Source organism: Mustela nigripes, chromosome 1 (assembly GCF_022355385.1).
Source record: "Mustela nigripes isolate SB6536 chromosome 1, MUSNIG.SB6536, whole genome shotgun sequence".
In the NCBI taxonomy this organism is placed as follows: Eukaryota; Metazoa; Chordata; class Mammalia; order Carnivora; family Mustelidae; genus Mustela; species Mustela nigripes.
Genome location: NC_081557.1, coordinates 203,889,818 through 203,903,710, shown reverse-complemented (window position 1 = coordinate 203,903,710; position 13,893 = coordinate 203,889,818). Strand labels below are relative to the sequence as shown.

At 51.4% G+C, this 13,893-nt stretch overlaps 1 protein-coding gene across 1 annotated transcript in view; it reads left to right on the top strand.

Annotated features, from left to right (window-relative positions):
• The window catches only part of TNIP2 (TNFAIP3 interacting protein 2), a 47,656-nt gene extending 33,970 nt beyond the window's left edge, over positions 1 to 13,686 (top strand). Inside the window, exons 2-6 of the mRNA XM_059379706.1 lie at positions 4,806 to 5,093; positions 6,618 to 6,707; positions 7,124 to 7,390; positions 7,509 to 7,628; positions 8,985 to 13,686. Of these exons, the coding sequence (XP_059235689.1) occupies positions 4,806 to 5,093; positions 6,618 to 6,707; positions 7,124 to 7,390; positions 7,509 to 7,628; positions 8,985 to 9,248 (1,029 nt within the window). The 3' untranslated portion in view covers positions 9,249 to 13,686. The remainder of the gene's footprint in view (positions 1 to 4,805; positions 5,094 to 6,617; positions 6,708 to 7,123; positions 7,391 to 7,508; positions 7,629 to 8,984) is intronic.
• The last annotated feature ends 207 nt before the right edge of the window (positions 13,687 to 13,893 follow it).

Here is a 13,893-nt window from a genome sequence, read left to right as displayed (position 1 = left end):
GTTTGTTCGCCTTGCTCTCCACTGCGCTCTTCTGGAGGGCAGGGAGCAGGCTCCTCTCTTATTGCTGTGTCCCAGGGTCCCTCTGAAGTGTTTGGCTCTTGTGTAAAGGCTCAGTTAACTGGCCTTAAAATTCCTGTTTGTTTTCATTCTCTTGCAGTCCCATAGGGGCTGGTCCCATGCAGCTCTACGCTGGGCTACGATGCTCAGGAAGAAGAGAGAAGGGGGACTGTAGTGGGTTGAACAGTGTTCCCCTCACTTTCAAATTCATTTCCGTCTGGAACCTGTGAATGGGACCTTTTTTGGAAATTGAGTCTTTGCAAGATGTGATGAATTAAAATGATGTCATATAGATTAGGGTGAATTGATGATTGGTGTCCTCATCAGAAGGCCATGTGAAGACAGAAGCAGAGATTGGAGTGGTGTGTACAAGCACAGGATTACTGGCAACCACTAGAAGCTGAAAGAGACAAAGATTCTTCCTTTTTGCTGTGGAAGAAGCATGGCCCCACTGATGTCTGGGTTTTGGACTTTTGGCTTCCAGAACTGTGAGATTAATCTTCTGTTATTACGGCAGCCTGAGCACACTAACAGAGAGAAGAGGACCAGGGGGCTATGCCTCTTATTTTTAAGGCTGATCCACAAGACTACAGAATTCTTCACACTTTCATATTCCCAGCTCCATAGGGTAACGTTCCCCAGCAAACCTCCATGTGAGCTAGGTTCGTTCTGTTCTTTTCTTTCTTTCTTTCTCTCTCTCTCTCTTTCTTTCTTTCTGACTTTATTTATTTATTTGACAGAGAGAGAGATCACAAGTAGGCAGAGAGGTAGGCAGAGAGAGAGGGAAGCAGACTCCCTGCGGAGCAGAGAGCCCGATGCGGGGCTTGATCCCAGGACCCTGAGATCATGACCTGAGCCAAAGGCAGAGGCTTAACTAACTTACTACCCAGGTGCCCTGAGCTAGGTTCTTTCTAAAGTGGTGTTTGAAAGCTGGTTTTTAAGACAGAAATAAGGCTGGTGAGTCCTTTAGAACTAACCTCACCCTTGTAGTTGGCATGTGTCTGTGGGGTTTCCGTGTTTGTATTGTGAGCAACCTGAGAGCAGGGCCCAGGTCCTGACCCTTGTGCTGGCCTGTCTTACTCCCAGTTACTGGGCATTCACATGGGCCTGGGCCTGGTGCACAGGGCTAGAGTGTGGAGACGGAGCATGCTGTCGGGAAGCTCCATGAGCCCCTGAGCCAGGGCACATGCTGCCCCCCTGCCCCCATTTTTAGAGATGCTTGTTTCTCCTGCTGTCTCCTGTTAACCAGTGAGGAAGGATGTTTAGAACTCAGGTCTTGCCTGCAGCTCCTCCAGCCCCAAGAGAACATGCAAGAGCTAGCAGGGATGGTGTGGTGGCCTCTTTACCCAGTCACTCCAGCGGCTGCTGTCCCCATAAGCCTTGTCTGCCCGGCTGCTGAATGGGAGAGATGGCAGAAGCTGTCTCATAGGATGTGTGGAAACTGCTTGACTGGTACAGAGAGAGGGTATAGCAGGCAGGAGCTGCTCCTGCTGTCACTGTGGTCATTTGCCAAATTTATGAGTTTCCTGGAGACCAGCCTTTATGGGTACTGTTTATGGGACTCCTGTCTGATTTCACGTTATGTGTATTTGTAGATGTGTCAGTAATCTGACACACAGAGATGTATTTATCCTGAACAAATTTCAGTGTTAGGTATCGACAAGGATAGAGACATTTCTCCACTGTGCTAATTTGAATAACTTCAAAATTTTAATGGAAACTACGCTGTCAGGGGGCAGACCTCTTTAGTCACTGTATGTTCACTCCCTACACATCTGAGCCACCGTTGAGGGTAACAAAGTCCAAGATCACAAGCACGGCAATGAAAGGTCTCTGCCCTCAGGCACCTCCTTCCACCAGCGGCAACAAAGCAAGACCAAAGCTGTGATGTAGGCAGAGAGAAACCAAGGCCAGGCCAGGGGATGGACATGCCAGAGGGTGAGGCTCCTGCAGTTCTGTCCAGACATGAGAACATGGGATGGGGCACCTGCTCTCAGTTTTTGAAGAAATTCAAGGCTAATAAAGAGGCCTAGTTTTCAGGCTCAAGGGCACAGGAAGGGTTAGCAATGGGAACCTGAGTTTAGCTTGGGATTTGGCCTTATTTTTCTTATTTATAGAATTTTATGTTAAGGAGGCCGTCTTTTTGGTTCTCAGATGCATGAATGCCCCATCTTGCTATGTCTGGTCATGGCTATGTTCAAGCCAAGCAGGTCCTGCCTCGTTCTGAAGGGCCATCTGCTGGGAGGAAGTACCGATGCTGACAGGTCTGCTTTCAGGGAGGGGACTTCTCTTCCTTGAGTCCAGAAAGGCCTGGATTCTACTTAGGAGTGAGGTCATCATGGCCCTAAAGTAGAAAAGGGAGAGGAATGGCGTCAGCAGGCTGTGCAGCCGAGGTGCCCCTGACTCTCGGACATCTGGGAAGGGATGAGGGGACATGGGTGCCAGACACATTGGACAACAGTCCCTGTTTTGGGCTCCTTGCCTACTGTGGTTTCTGTCTTACGCTCTGTCCCTATCCTGTCTCTCCTGCACTTGCTGTTGGACAGGTTCCACTGGCCTCTCTTTTCAGGCCTGTCTTGGGTGTGGGTCTAGAATAGCCTCTTCCTCTAGGCCTTTGCTGAGAGAGCCAGACCGATGGTCCTGACGAGGTCTTTTCTTTCTGGTCTTGCTGTTAACTTCTCGAATGAAGTTGAAGGGAGTAAGAAAGAGAAGGCTTTGTAAAACTCCTTGAGAGGGTGTGAGACTTCCAGAATGCTTTCTGGGTCACCTGGTTAGAGCAATGGAGGTCACCACAGGCGCATGGGGTGTTTGGGTGCAGGAGCCTTTGTCTCATGGATTCGGGTGTGGGCCCAGGAGCTAGGGTGGGCCCCTGACTTCTACCTGTTCTTTCTTTCCTTTTTTTTTTAGAGATTTTATTTATTTGTCAGAGAGAGAGAGCGAGAGAGCAAGCAAACACACACACACAAGCAGGGGTCACAGCAGGCAGAGTGAGAAGGCGGCCCTCCACTGAGCAGGGAGCTCAATGCGGGACTTGATGCCAGGACCCTAGGATCACGACCTGAGCCAAAGGCTGACATTTATCTGACTGAACCGCCCAGGCGCCCCCACCAGTCCTGAAATGGCCCAGCTGTGTGACTTCTGGGCATGTCTCTGTGGGGGTACATGCACTCCATAAGCTGAAGGTGTGCTTCACAAACCTGGAATCTTCTCTGGGGTTTCAGGCTGCAGTTGGAAGGAACGAGGCATGTCTGTGCTGCTGTGGAATGAGGTAGTAGAAGCAAGGTGAAGGGCATGCTGTTGTTGGCCCCATCTGTGCGTGAAGACTGCTGCTGTAGATGCTTAGACACATTCTGGAAAGATATGTGCCCAAATGGTGAAGAGGAAATACCTCTGGAAAGTGGTGCTTGAGGGGCGCCTGAGTGGCTCAGTGGGTTAAAGCCTCTGCCTTCGGCTCGGGTCATGATCTCAGGGTCCTGGGATCGAGCCCCGCATCGGGCTCTCTGCTCAGCGGGGAGCCTGCTTCCCTTCCTCTCTCTCTGCCTGCCTCTCTGCCTACTTGTGATCTCTATCTGTCAAATAAATAAATAAAATCTTAAAAAAAAAAAAAAGTGGTGCTTGAGGTGAAAGGATCAGTGGGAACAGAGGGATTTCAGTTTTCACAGAATTTCCTTCTGTAAGTTTGAATTTGTGACAACCACATGCACTGTTTTTGCTTAAAGCAAAATAGGGGTCCTTAAGTAACATGGCCTAGCTTCGCCTTCTGCTGGGGGTCCTGGAGTCTGTCCCTCCTCACAACTGTGGGTGGGGTCGGGGGGCACAAGCTGCCAGGGACTTGGCAGGGAGGCCAGCTCCCTTCCCTGCACGCCTTCCTGCTGAAGCCCAGCCTTGCTGGTTTTGCACCTGCAAGCCCCACTCGCTCACCCTGCCCACCGGCTCTCACTGCAGGTACTGCAGGCTTCCTTGAAACGGAAAAGCACAAAATTAAGGCCAGACATCAAACAGACTGTAATTTTAAGTACTTCTTCTTTTTTTTTTTAAATGAAGTGATTGGGGTTGGGTGTATTCATTTCCTTTACCTGCTGTAACAGGTATAAACGGGGCTAGAATGGAAGCGGTGTCACCTGTCATCTGCACTTCTAGAGGCCAGAGCCTGAGCTGAAAGTGTTGGCCACGCTCCCTCTGAGGCTCTGGGGGAGGGTCTCCCTCCACCTCTTACAGCTTCTGGGGGCTTTCGCGGCCATGCTGCATCTCTTTGCCCTCAGCCTCATCCTCACTCAGGCTTATGTCTGCGTCTGTACTTCCTTCTCTGCACAGCAGTCACCAGATCAGGGCCTGTTCTAACACAGAATGGCTTCCTCTTAACTGGTTACATCTGCAAGGACCCTGCTTCTCAATAAAGTCCTATTCCAAGCACTGGGGGTTAGGACACGAGCGTACTTTGGGGGCTGGCCACTGCAGTTTCTAGCCTTTCCATGAAGAAGCCTTTGGAGCTACCACATTTAGTAATTTGGTGATGTACTATCTAAAATTGTGAACTTGCTCGTGAAAGCTGAATTTTAGATGAACTTTCAGAAAGAACATCAGAAGCTGAGAACCCCAGTTAATTACAGTTCCGAAGCTGACCTCCGAGTGACCTGGTCAGTTAGTGATGGCAGGTCCGTGCTGCTGCTTCTCTTGCTTTATGAACATCTGTTTCTGGCCTTGCTTCTTTCATTCAAATAAACTGTGCTTTGAAATCTTCCACTTAGGAAATTGAGAGACTTTCAGAGCAACTAGAAGAGAAAGAGAAGGCGGCGCAGCAGCTGATGAGCCAGCCAGAGCACGAGCGGGAGAAGGAGGTGGCCCAGTTGCGGAGGAGCGTGGCAGAGAAGGAACGTGCCCGGGCTGCCAGCGACATCCTGTGCCGCTCCTTGGCTGAGGAGACCCATCAGCTGCGGAGGACTCTGGCCGCCACCGCCCACATGTGCCAGCATCTGGCTAAGTGTCTGGATGAACGACAGCGTGCTCAGGGGAATGTGGGGGACAAGAGCCCCGAGGTAAGCCCATGCCTTTGTGTGCAGAGGACGGAGAAGGCCTCACTGGGGTGGGAGACACAGCGTCAGGGCTGTACCATCCTGCTGCTGTCATGGGTATTGGGGCACCCAGAGCCCACTGCTCTTCTCAGCCTGAGCCCTAGCTGTTGTGGCAAAGCCCAGCCACCCAGAGGCTTCTTCTAGAAGGAGGGAACATGCAAAATGTGATAGGAAGTGAGGGCAGCCTGTTTTACCAGCACCTGCCTCCCGGGATGGCCCTGAGCACTTTGGACTCTTCGGCCTCACTCAGCTGAGGAGCAGAGGGCAGAGCTGGAGCTGCAGGCCTGCTCTGAGCAAGTGTGAGCCCTTGCACATTGGGCATATGGCAAACTGCCCAGTCCATGCCCCAGCCTGCCAAAGGGCAGTGGGTGCCGGCCTTGCCTGGGGCCTCTTGCATAGCTGGCCGGAGGCGTGTGGGGCAGGGTACTCACGGAGCAGGGTCCTCCCCAGGTGGCTCTCTGGAGCTGCCACCACATTCATTTTGGAAACACACTCTGCAGTGTTCCAGGGGGACAGGTACTTCGCAGCATCTTCACTGAGAGCCCGTGTGGGGAGAAGCTTGATCTGAGAACCACTGGTTCCCATTGGTGGGGGGCGGGATTCCATGAAAAGAGAACCTCAGAAAGAACATCTGTGTATTTCAGAAGCCAGAGGATGAGTGGGCACACTCAGCTGACTTTGAGTCACTGTGTCATTTCCTTGTGGGAACTTGGAAGTAGCTACGCAGGAGGGGTGGCCTGGGGCTGCTGTGGGGTCGGTGAGGCCCCAGCATCTTTTTCAGCCTGGGATGCAGCTGAGTCACCTGGGGCTTCCCGGGGCCTGCTTGGTGAGGACACACACTTCCTTTATCATTCAAGGGGAATTTTCAGAAACGAGTCACCAAGATACAGCCCCCCATTCTGTTAAATGCACTGAATTTCTCGGATTCAGATGGGACTTCTCATGAGACTTTCCACTTAGGTCTGCTCACCACTGTTAGGGTTGGTTTGGGATGTGGCTTTTAGGTGTGAACATGGTGTGGGTCAGATTGCTGCATATAGAACCACCGGGGCCGACTGTGACTCCACAGACACGATGCTGTCATGGGCTTGGAGGAGGGGAGCTGGCTTCCTGATCAGGCCTGCGCCAGGCAGCCCAGGGCCAGAGCCTTCCCTGCTGCACCACGGGGCTAAGCTGCCTACCCTCCTGACTCCTGTGATGATGGAGCATCTGAGGCTGTGGGAGACCGTCCAACTGTGTGCGAGTCCACGGCAGGGGCGTGGAAACTGCTCTCTGTGGCGGGCCTGGGCGGGGCCAGAGCAAATTGCACTCCCCCGCAACCTTTCGACTCTCTGCTTTGCTTCTCTCCTGAATGCACGGCTGCCAGGGGACATGTTGCCAGATGTGGCGACCATCTGGTGCCTCAGTCTGCAGATCTAGCTTCCTCCCTTTTTGCTGCATGTGTCATGTTCAGCAACACGGCATCTTCCCTGTTCCTTCCTTCTGTAGCCAGAGTGTACAGACACGGCTGCCTCTGTCCAGGCCGTTATTGAGAAGTTACGGGAAGAAAATCGACTATTACGACAGAAGGTGACTCATGTGAGTATCTATCCCCTTTTATTCAACTGTAGGAGAGGGTCCTACCCTCTCAGTGGTGCTCAGGGCTCGTGTCCCCCTTGGGCCACTTGGGCTGACACAAACAGTCCGAGACCTACACATTTTGCCTAAGAGTGCAGAGACCCAGCCTGTGTTCTGCTGTCCCCTGGGTTAACTCTTGGGTCGAGAAAGGAGGTGCAGGAGTTTCTGTCAAGCATGGCTTTTAAGGCAGGAGAATGGCACCCAGTCCATTTCTGTGGAAGACGGTGGCTTGTGGATGTCCTCTCTGCACCTTGTGTGTCTGGTGGTCTCGGTGTCCCCTCGGGACAAAGCAAGCGAGGCAATGTGCATTTACGGGGAAGAACTCAGCAGCGCATTATTGCTCAGAGAGCTTCCCGGCCTCGGCCGTGTCCCCTCAGGTGGAAGACCTTAATGCCAAGTGGCAGCGCTACGATGCCAGCAGGGACGAGTATGTGCGGGGGCTCCATGCGCAGATGCAGGGGCTGCGGGCGCCCCCCGAGCCCGCCAGGCCCTCCTGCCCCGAGCTGATGAGGAAGGAGATTTCTAGGCTCAACAGGCAGCTGGAGGAGAAGATCCGTGTCTGCGTGGACGTGAGGCGGGAGCTGGTGGCCGTGCGGGGGGCGCGTGACGCGGCGCTGGAACGGGTGCAGATGCTGGAGCAGCAGGTGTCCGATTGGGTCGCCCGGGGCCCAGTGGTGAGGGTGGTCCGTCCACGGGAACCTTCTCCTTGCCGAGTGGACGTACCTCGGCACCAGGACAGCCCAGTGTCTCACCTCCTTTCAGATCCTCGCTTACAAGGATGATTTCACCTCAGAACGCGCGGACCGAGAGCGGGCCCAGGGCAGGATTCAGGAGCTTGAGGAAGAGGTGGCCTCCTTGCGGCAGCAGGCATCCTGGACACAGGTAGGGCCTGAGCGCTTTTCTCCTCGTTTAGGCTTGGTGTTTCTCTTGTTTTCCTTCTCATGAATTTCGAGCGTCGGTCCAAGACGTTTGTCACGGTTCAAGCCCCTTTTGCCCCGCTGGGGTCAGAGCTGCCTTGCCTGGCGCACGATGGCGGAAGCCCTCTGTCGTGGTGTAACAGCGGAGGTGGCTGGCTCTGGGGCATGTCCTGGGCTCCGAGCTCCCTACCAGGCCTTCCTTCATATATGTCCCCTCCTTGCTGTGAGACGGGTACCGTAGTTACGCCATTCTACAGACCTGGGTACCGAGGCCCCAGGTGTCCACTGGTGTTCCCCAACTCATGGCCTCTGTGCGGAGAGATGGGCCTTTTGGGCCACTGGGCCCACCACCCACCCAGGGAGGCCTGGGAGGCCTCAGAATTGACGAAGTCTCTCACTGCGGGACCTCTGGCACCCACCTGCCTCTTCCCCTCTCTGCCCTGACCTGCTCGCTGCCCTGCAGATGCCCTAGGAAAGCTTAGTTTCTTTAGCCCCTCAGCGAGTACCCACCACACCTCTGGCCCCAGAGTGAACCCTGGGCCCCTCAGAGAATTTCCATCTGGACGCGGACTGGGCAGTAGTAGCCCCTCTGGGGCTCAATGTACTGGGCGGACCTTGGAGCTGCCCCTTCTGGCCTGTGGCATGGCCGTTGGGGTTCATTGATGGCTTGTGTGTTCCCCACTGAGGGTGGGGTATGGGAGTCATGGGGGACCCCCTTTCTCTTTCACACTCGTGTATGCAGTCCATAGCAGTGGGCCTGGCAGAGGCAGCTGTTCCGACTTGTGGGTAAAGTGGGTGGGGACTGTGGCCGAGCTGTGTCCCTGAGTCTGTAGGAGCCCCTGCAGCCTCCTCAGTGTCCTGCGGGGGTTCCTGCTTCTCCTCGGGCACTGGGACTACAGGCTGTGGTTGAGAATCCTGCCATGTGCGCTGGGTGGGAATGGGACGTTGTCTGGTTCGGCTGGGCATTTCTTCCCACCATCTGCCTTGGCCTGCGGGTTTTCTTGAGGAAGCATGTGCTCTTGAGTGGAAAGGTCATTAATGGTGTGGAAAGGTCAGTAGCCGTTCAGCGACTCGGGGTTAAGAGGAGTGACCAGAACCAGCTCCAGGTCCCATCCCTGGGAGCGCACCCTGGGGTGTGGGCGTGTGGGCTCTGGTTCTGGTCGGAGCAGCAGCACGTGTGGGCTCTGGGCCACTTCAGGAAGTGGGGAGGGGTGCAAGTCCCTCGCAGGGATAGAAGAAACACCTCAAGTGCGAGAGCCCAGCACGTGATTTGGGGGCCTCTAGGGCAACCCACGTACATGGACCCTTGCCTCTTTTCTAGGAGCGTCGAGAGCCAGGCTCCTGCCGGACTCACATGGGAAACAGAACTTCCAAGTACTTAGAGGCTGATGCTCTGGAGCTTGTGGCGCCCAGTGGATGGAGAGCTGGGACTGGATCTCAGGGTCTAGACTCCCCTGCTGAGGGCCGGTGCCCAGGGGCGGCCCGGAGAGGACAGGGGGATCTTCAGTGCCCTCACTGCCTGCGGAGCTTTGGTGACGAGCAAGGCGAGGAGCTCTTCAGGCACGTGGCTGAGTGCTGCCAGTGAGCCCCATGCCGGGAAAAGGGGAGAGCCCTTGAGATCTGGGGCCCAGAATGGGCTGAGGGGGCTTCTGATCCATCTTGGTCCTCCCTGGGCAACGGAACAGACTGGGGACATCTCCTGGGAGGGGGAGTGGCCCCCCAGCTGCCAGACTGAGGCTGGGAACAGCCAGGAACTGGGGGCCAGCCAATGCCACCAGCCCGCGCCGCCCACCTGCACCTGGGGCACTGCAGCTGCTGGCAAGAGCGGGCTGCCTGCGGGGATTGCACGTGTGGGCCCCAGGGTGAAAGGTGGCTTGCCTTGTTGTGTTGAATAAGGACCAGGAGGTTTGCAGAAGTGAGCATTGTGGCAGACCTTGCACCTGGGGGCCGGTGTCTGCCACCGAAGAGCCGTGCCTCTGCTCAGTTGTACTGCAGTCGCCTTTGCCACGGATCTGCAAGTCAGGGGACATTTCATATGCACTTACTTTCATAATAAACGTACTTGCCCAGGTGACTGCTCTGCGAGTGCATCCTGGGGGCTAGGGCGACTTCAGACCAGCTGGTGAGGAGAAACACTCTCGTGTTTGCCACCTGCCAAGGGACAGAGATGGACTGGCCGGAACCCAGGCAGGCATGCCTGTCAGGGCCCATGGGACCTGGGGCCAGCCCAGCTTAGCCTCTGGGCTAGTTCAGCCCCACCCCAGGGTGTGAAGTCAAGGGCTGGAAATAAGGAAAGGAAGCAGATGTGACAGTAAGGGGAAGGTATGGCTGTGTAGGGCCTGTCAGTGGAGCAGGGACAGAAATGAGAAGGCTGGAGGGGAGACCGACGTGCTGTGCTAATAAGCGTTTGTTTGCCAGAGTTCATTCATTTAACCCTTGTAGCAGTTCCAGGATGTCAACACAGACAAGGAAAATGAGGCATGGAGGGATTAATTCACTTGCTCAAGGTCACACAGTGGTTGAGTGACAAAGCTGGGATTTGAACCCGTGTTTTTAATTGCACAGTCTGTACTTCTTCCTGGAACTCACCCCTCCGTGTGGTTAATAAGTTCTCCTCATGTCAGAATTCAGATGTCTCCTCCTCTGGGACTCCCTGTGCACCTGTCTGCTGGAACCCGGCTAGAGGGGATCCGGCGTCTGTGGCATGGGGTGGGTAGGCTATAGCAGAAAAGCCTGTCAGAGCTGGAAGAGTCTGTGGACATCTGAACACTGGAAAGAGAGGATGGGGACATCCCAGAGAGAAGGGAGCCACAAAAGGGGGAACCCTCAAATCCTTGGCTGACCCGAAGTTGTGTGTGCTTCGAGTAAGACCCCAAGGATTCTGGGGTGAGAACAGCAGATGGAAAACAGCTAAACAGGCATCCCAGTGGCTGAATATTACAGGGTGACAGCTTTCAATCTGGGTCCCTCAAGTTGAGAAGGGCTTGGTAAACACTTTGGGTTTTCCTTTGAAACCCCAGAAGGGCCATGCCTCAGGAATAAAGTTGACATCCCGGGACAAAATGGAAATAGCCCTTGCTCTAGGAAGGCATACGACTCTCAGGTAATCAACCAACAAATCATGTGCCTACTGGACTAAGAACCAACTTTCTTTAGAGACAGGGAGAACCTCGGACCTTGCACTGTACTAACCACAAGTGTAATATGCAAGAGAAAATACTAGATGGGTGCCTGGCTGGCTCAGTCGCTAGAGCATACAACTCTTGATCTTGGGGTTGTGGCTGAACTTAAAAATAAAATCTTGGGGCACCTGGGTGCCTCAGTGGGTTAAAGCCTTTGTCTTCGGCTCAGGTCATGATCCCAGAGTCCTGGGATCAAGCCCTGCATCGGTCTCTCTGCTCAGCGGGAAGCCTGCTTCCATTCCTCTCTCTCTGCCTGCCCTTCTGCCTACTTGTGATCTCTGTCAAATAAATAAAAATCTTAAAAAAAAAAATCTTAAAAAAATACTAGATGTAGGAAAATTAAAAGCAGGATGAAGGTATTTTCAGACCAATACAAGGCAATTAAACTTATATCCAACACTCTACTACAAGAAATCTGTACTATAGAAATGCCTCCAGCTGAAGGGAAGTGATTCTGGATAAAAACAAATACAGAAAGGAACGAAGATGGGAATGGGTAGATAAGGATTATCGACTGTTTAAACAGTCCTCTTTCCAGGCCTTTAAAACATGCCAATGTGACCACAGGAGCTTTCTAGGTGGCAGAGGGAGTATTTGATGACCTTACACAGAATTTTTTACATCGACATAAGGTGGACTGTAAGGCAGTACGGAAGCATATTATAATCTCTAGAGTAACCACTAAGATAATAATACAAATATTTAACTAAAAAGTAAACAGAACAGAGAACTGTTTTTATTAATCCAAAGCAAGACAAGTTATGACAACTAAAGGAATATGGAAGAGATGAGACAAACAGAAAACGGATGGCAAGAGGATAGACCTAAACCCAACTCTATCAATAGTTAACTTAAATGGATCAGATACTGACCGAAAGATCATGATTGTCACGCTGGGTGAAAATAACGAAGTTCACCCACGTACTTGTTAGCAGAGACAGAAACATAAGAACAGAGAATGAAAAGGATAGAAAAAGACACACCATGCCGAAGCTAACCAAGATAATGGGAATGTATGTAGCCACTCCCAGACCTGGACAAACACACAATCACAGCTGAAGACTGGAACACACCTCTCAGAGAGAAGCAGGAAAAAAGTCAGCAGGGATACAGAAGATTTACCCAAAATACTTAATCAACTTGGCCTTGTTAGGTCCAACAAAAGTCAACTAGAATTCTTTTCAGCTCTATGTGGAACACTTAGCAACAGAGACAAATCTGTGGGCCATAAATCAAGTCACAACCCAAAGAACCAAATCACTGAATTTATGTTCTCTGACCATGGTCAGATTAAACCACAACTCAGTAACAGATAAATACCAAATTCTCAAAACATCTCTAAGTGATCTGTGCACAAAGGAAAAAAACACAACAGAAATGAGAAAATACTCTGAACTGAGTGAAAATGAGGTTAAAATTCAGTGAGCTGAGTGCCCATCAAGAGCTAGGAGAACTGCATTTTAAACTCAAAGAAAGGAGAGGAGAGAATAGAAGAGCAGAAATCAATGAGAAAGAAAACACAAAATTCAACAAAGCCAAGAGTTCTTTGGAATGGCAACACCACTGACAAACCAGTAACAAGACAGGAGGGAAAGAGAGGGGACAAACTCCCGATAAGCAGGAATGAAAAGGGGGACGTCACCATGGATCTGTAAGAGGAATACTATGAACACTTAATGCTAATAAATCTGAGAGGAAATGAATAAAATCCTTGAAAAATACAACTTAACCAAAATGGATACAAGATACAAAATTTGAGTAGCTCTGTAGCCATTAAGTAAACTGAATCTGTAATTAAAAATATTGTCACAAAATTATAGACCCAGATGACTTCACTGGTGAACATCTGAGAAAGATATACCAATCTTACACTCAGCAAATAGAAGGAATGTTCCCCAACTCATTTTTCTGACACCAAAACGTAAGAAAATGACAAATCTCTCTCATGAACACAGATGCAAACATACTAAACAAAATATTAACAAATTGGGGCACCTGGGTGGCTCAGTGGGTTAAGCCTCTGCCTTCGGCTCAGGTCATGGTCTCAGGGTCCTGGGATCAAGCCCCCCATTGGGCTCTCTGCTCAGCAGGGAGTCTGCTTCCCCTTCTCCCTCTGCCTGCCTCTCTGCCTACTTGTGATCTCTGTCAAATAAATAAAATCTTAAAAAAATTAAATTGAATTAGATATAAAAAGGATAGTAAGTCATAAGCAAGTAGAATTCTAATCAGAGATACAAGATTGATTATTTAAAAAAAAAAAAAAGAAAAAGAAAGCACTAGGGTGCCGGGCTGGCTCAGTCAGTTAAGTGCCTGCCTTCGGCTCAGGTCATAATCCCAGAGTTCTAGGATTGAGCCCACATTGGGCTCTCTGCTCAGCGGGGAGTCTGCTTCTTGTCTGCCCCTCACCCTGCTTGTGCTCTCTGTCAAATAAATAAATAAAATCTTTATTTTTTTTTTTTAAGATTTTATTTATTCATTTGTCAGAGAGAGGGAGAGAACATGCAGAGGCAGGGGGAGTGGCAGGCAGAGGGAGAGGGAGAATCAGGTTCCCCACTGAGCAAGGACCTGGACTTGGGACTCGATCCCAGGACACCAGGATCATGACCTGAGCCGAAGGCAGCTGCTTAACCGCCTGAGCCACCCAGGCACCCCAAATAATTAAAATCTTGATAAAAACCCCAACACTGATTGTAATTCACTAGAGTTAACAGAAAAAACATGATCATCTCAATAGAAGCTGAAAAAGCATATGACAAAATTTAATGTCCACTCATGATAAAAACACTCAGCAAATCAGGAATAGAAGGCATTTCCTCAATCTGATAAAGACATATGTCCAAGACCCTACGGTTACCGTTCTGTCTGATGACAGATACCGAGTGCCATCTGTCCCTGCTCAGGTTTCCATTGAGGCAAGGGTGTGCGCTCTTATGGCTGCAATCCCACATTGTACCAGAGGGTCTACCCAGTGCAGTAAAATAAAAGGAATAAAGAACAGAAAAATTAGAAGAAACGGCCCTTATTTGTAGATGACATGATTATAGATGT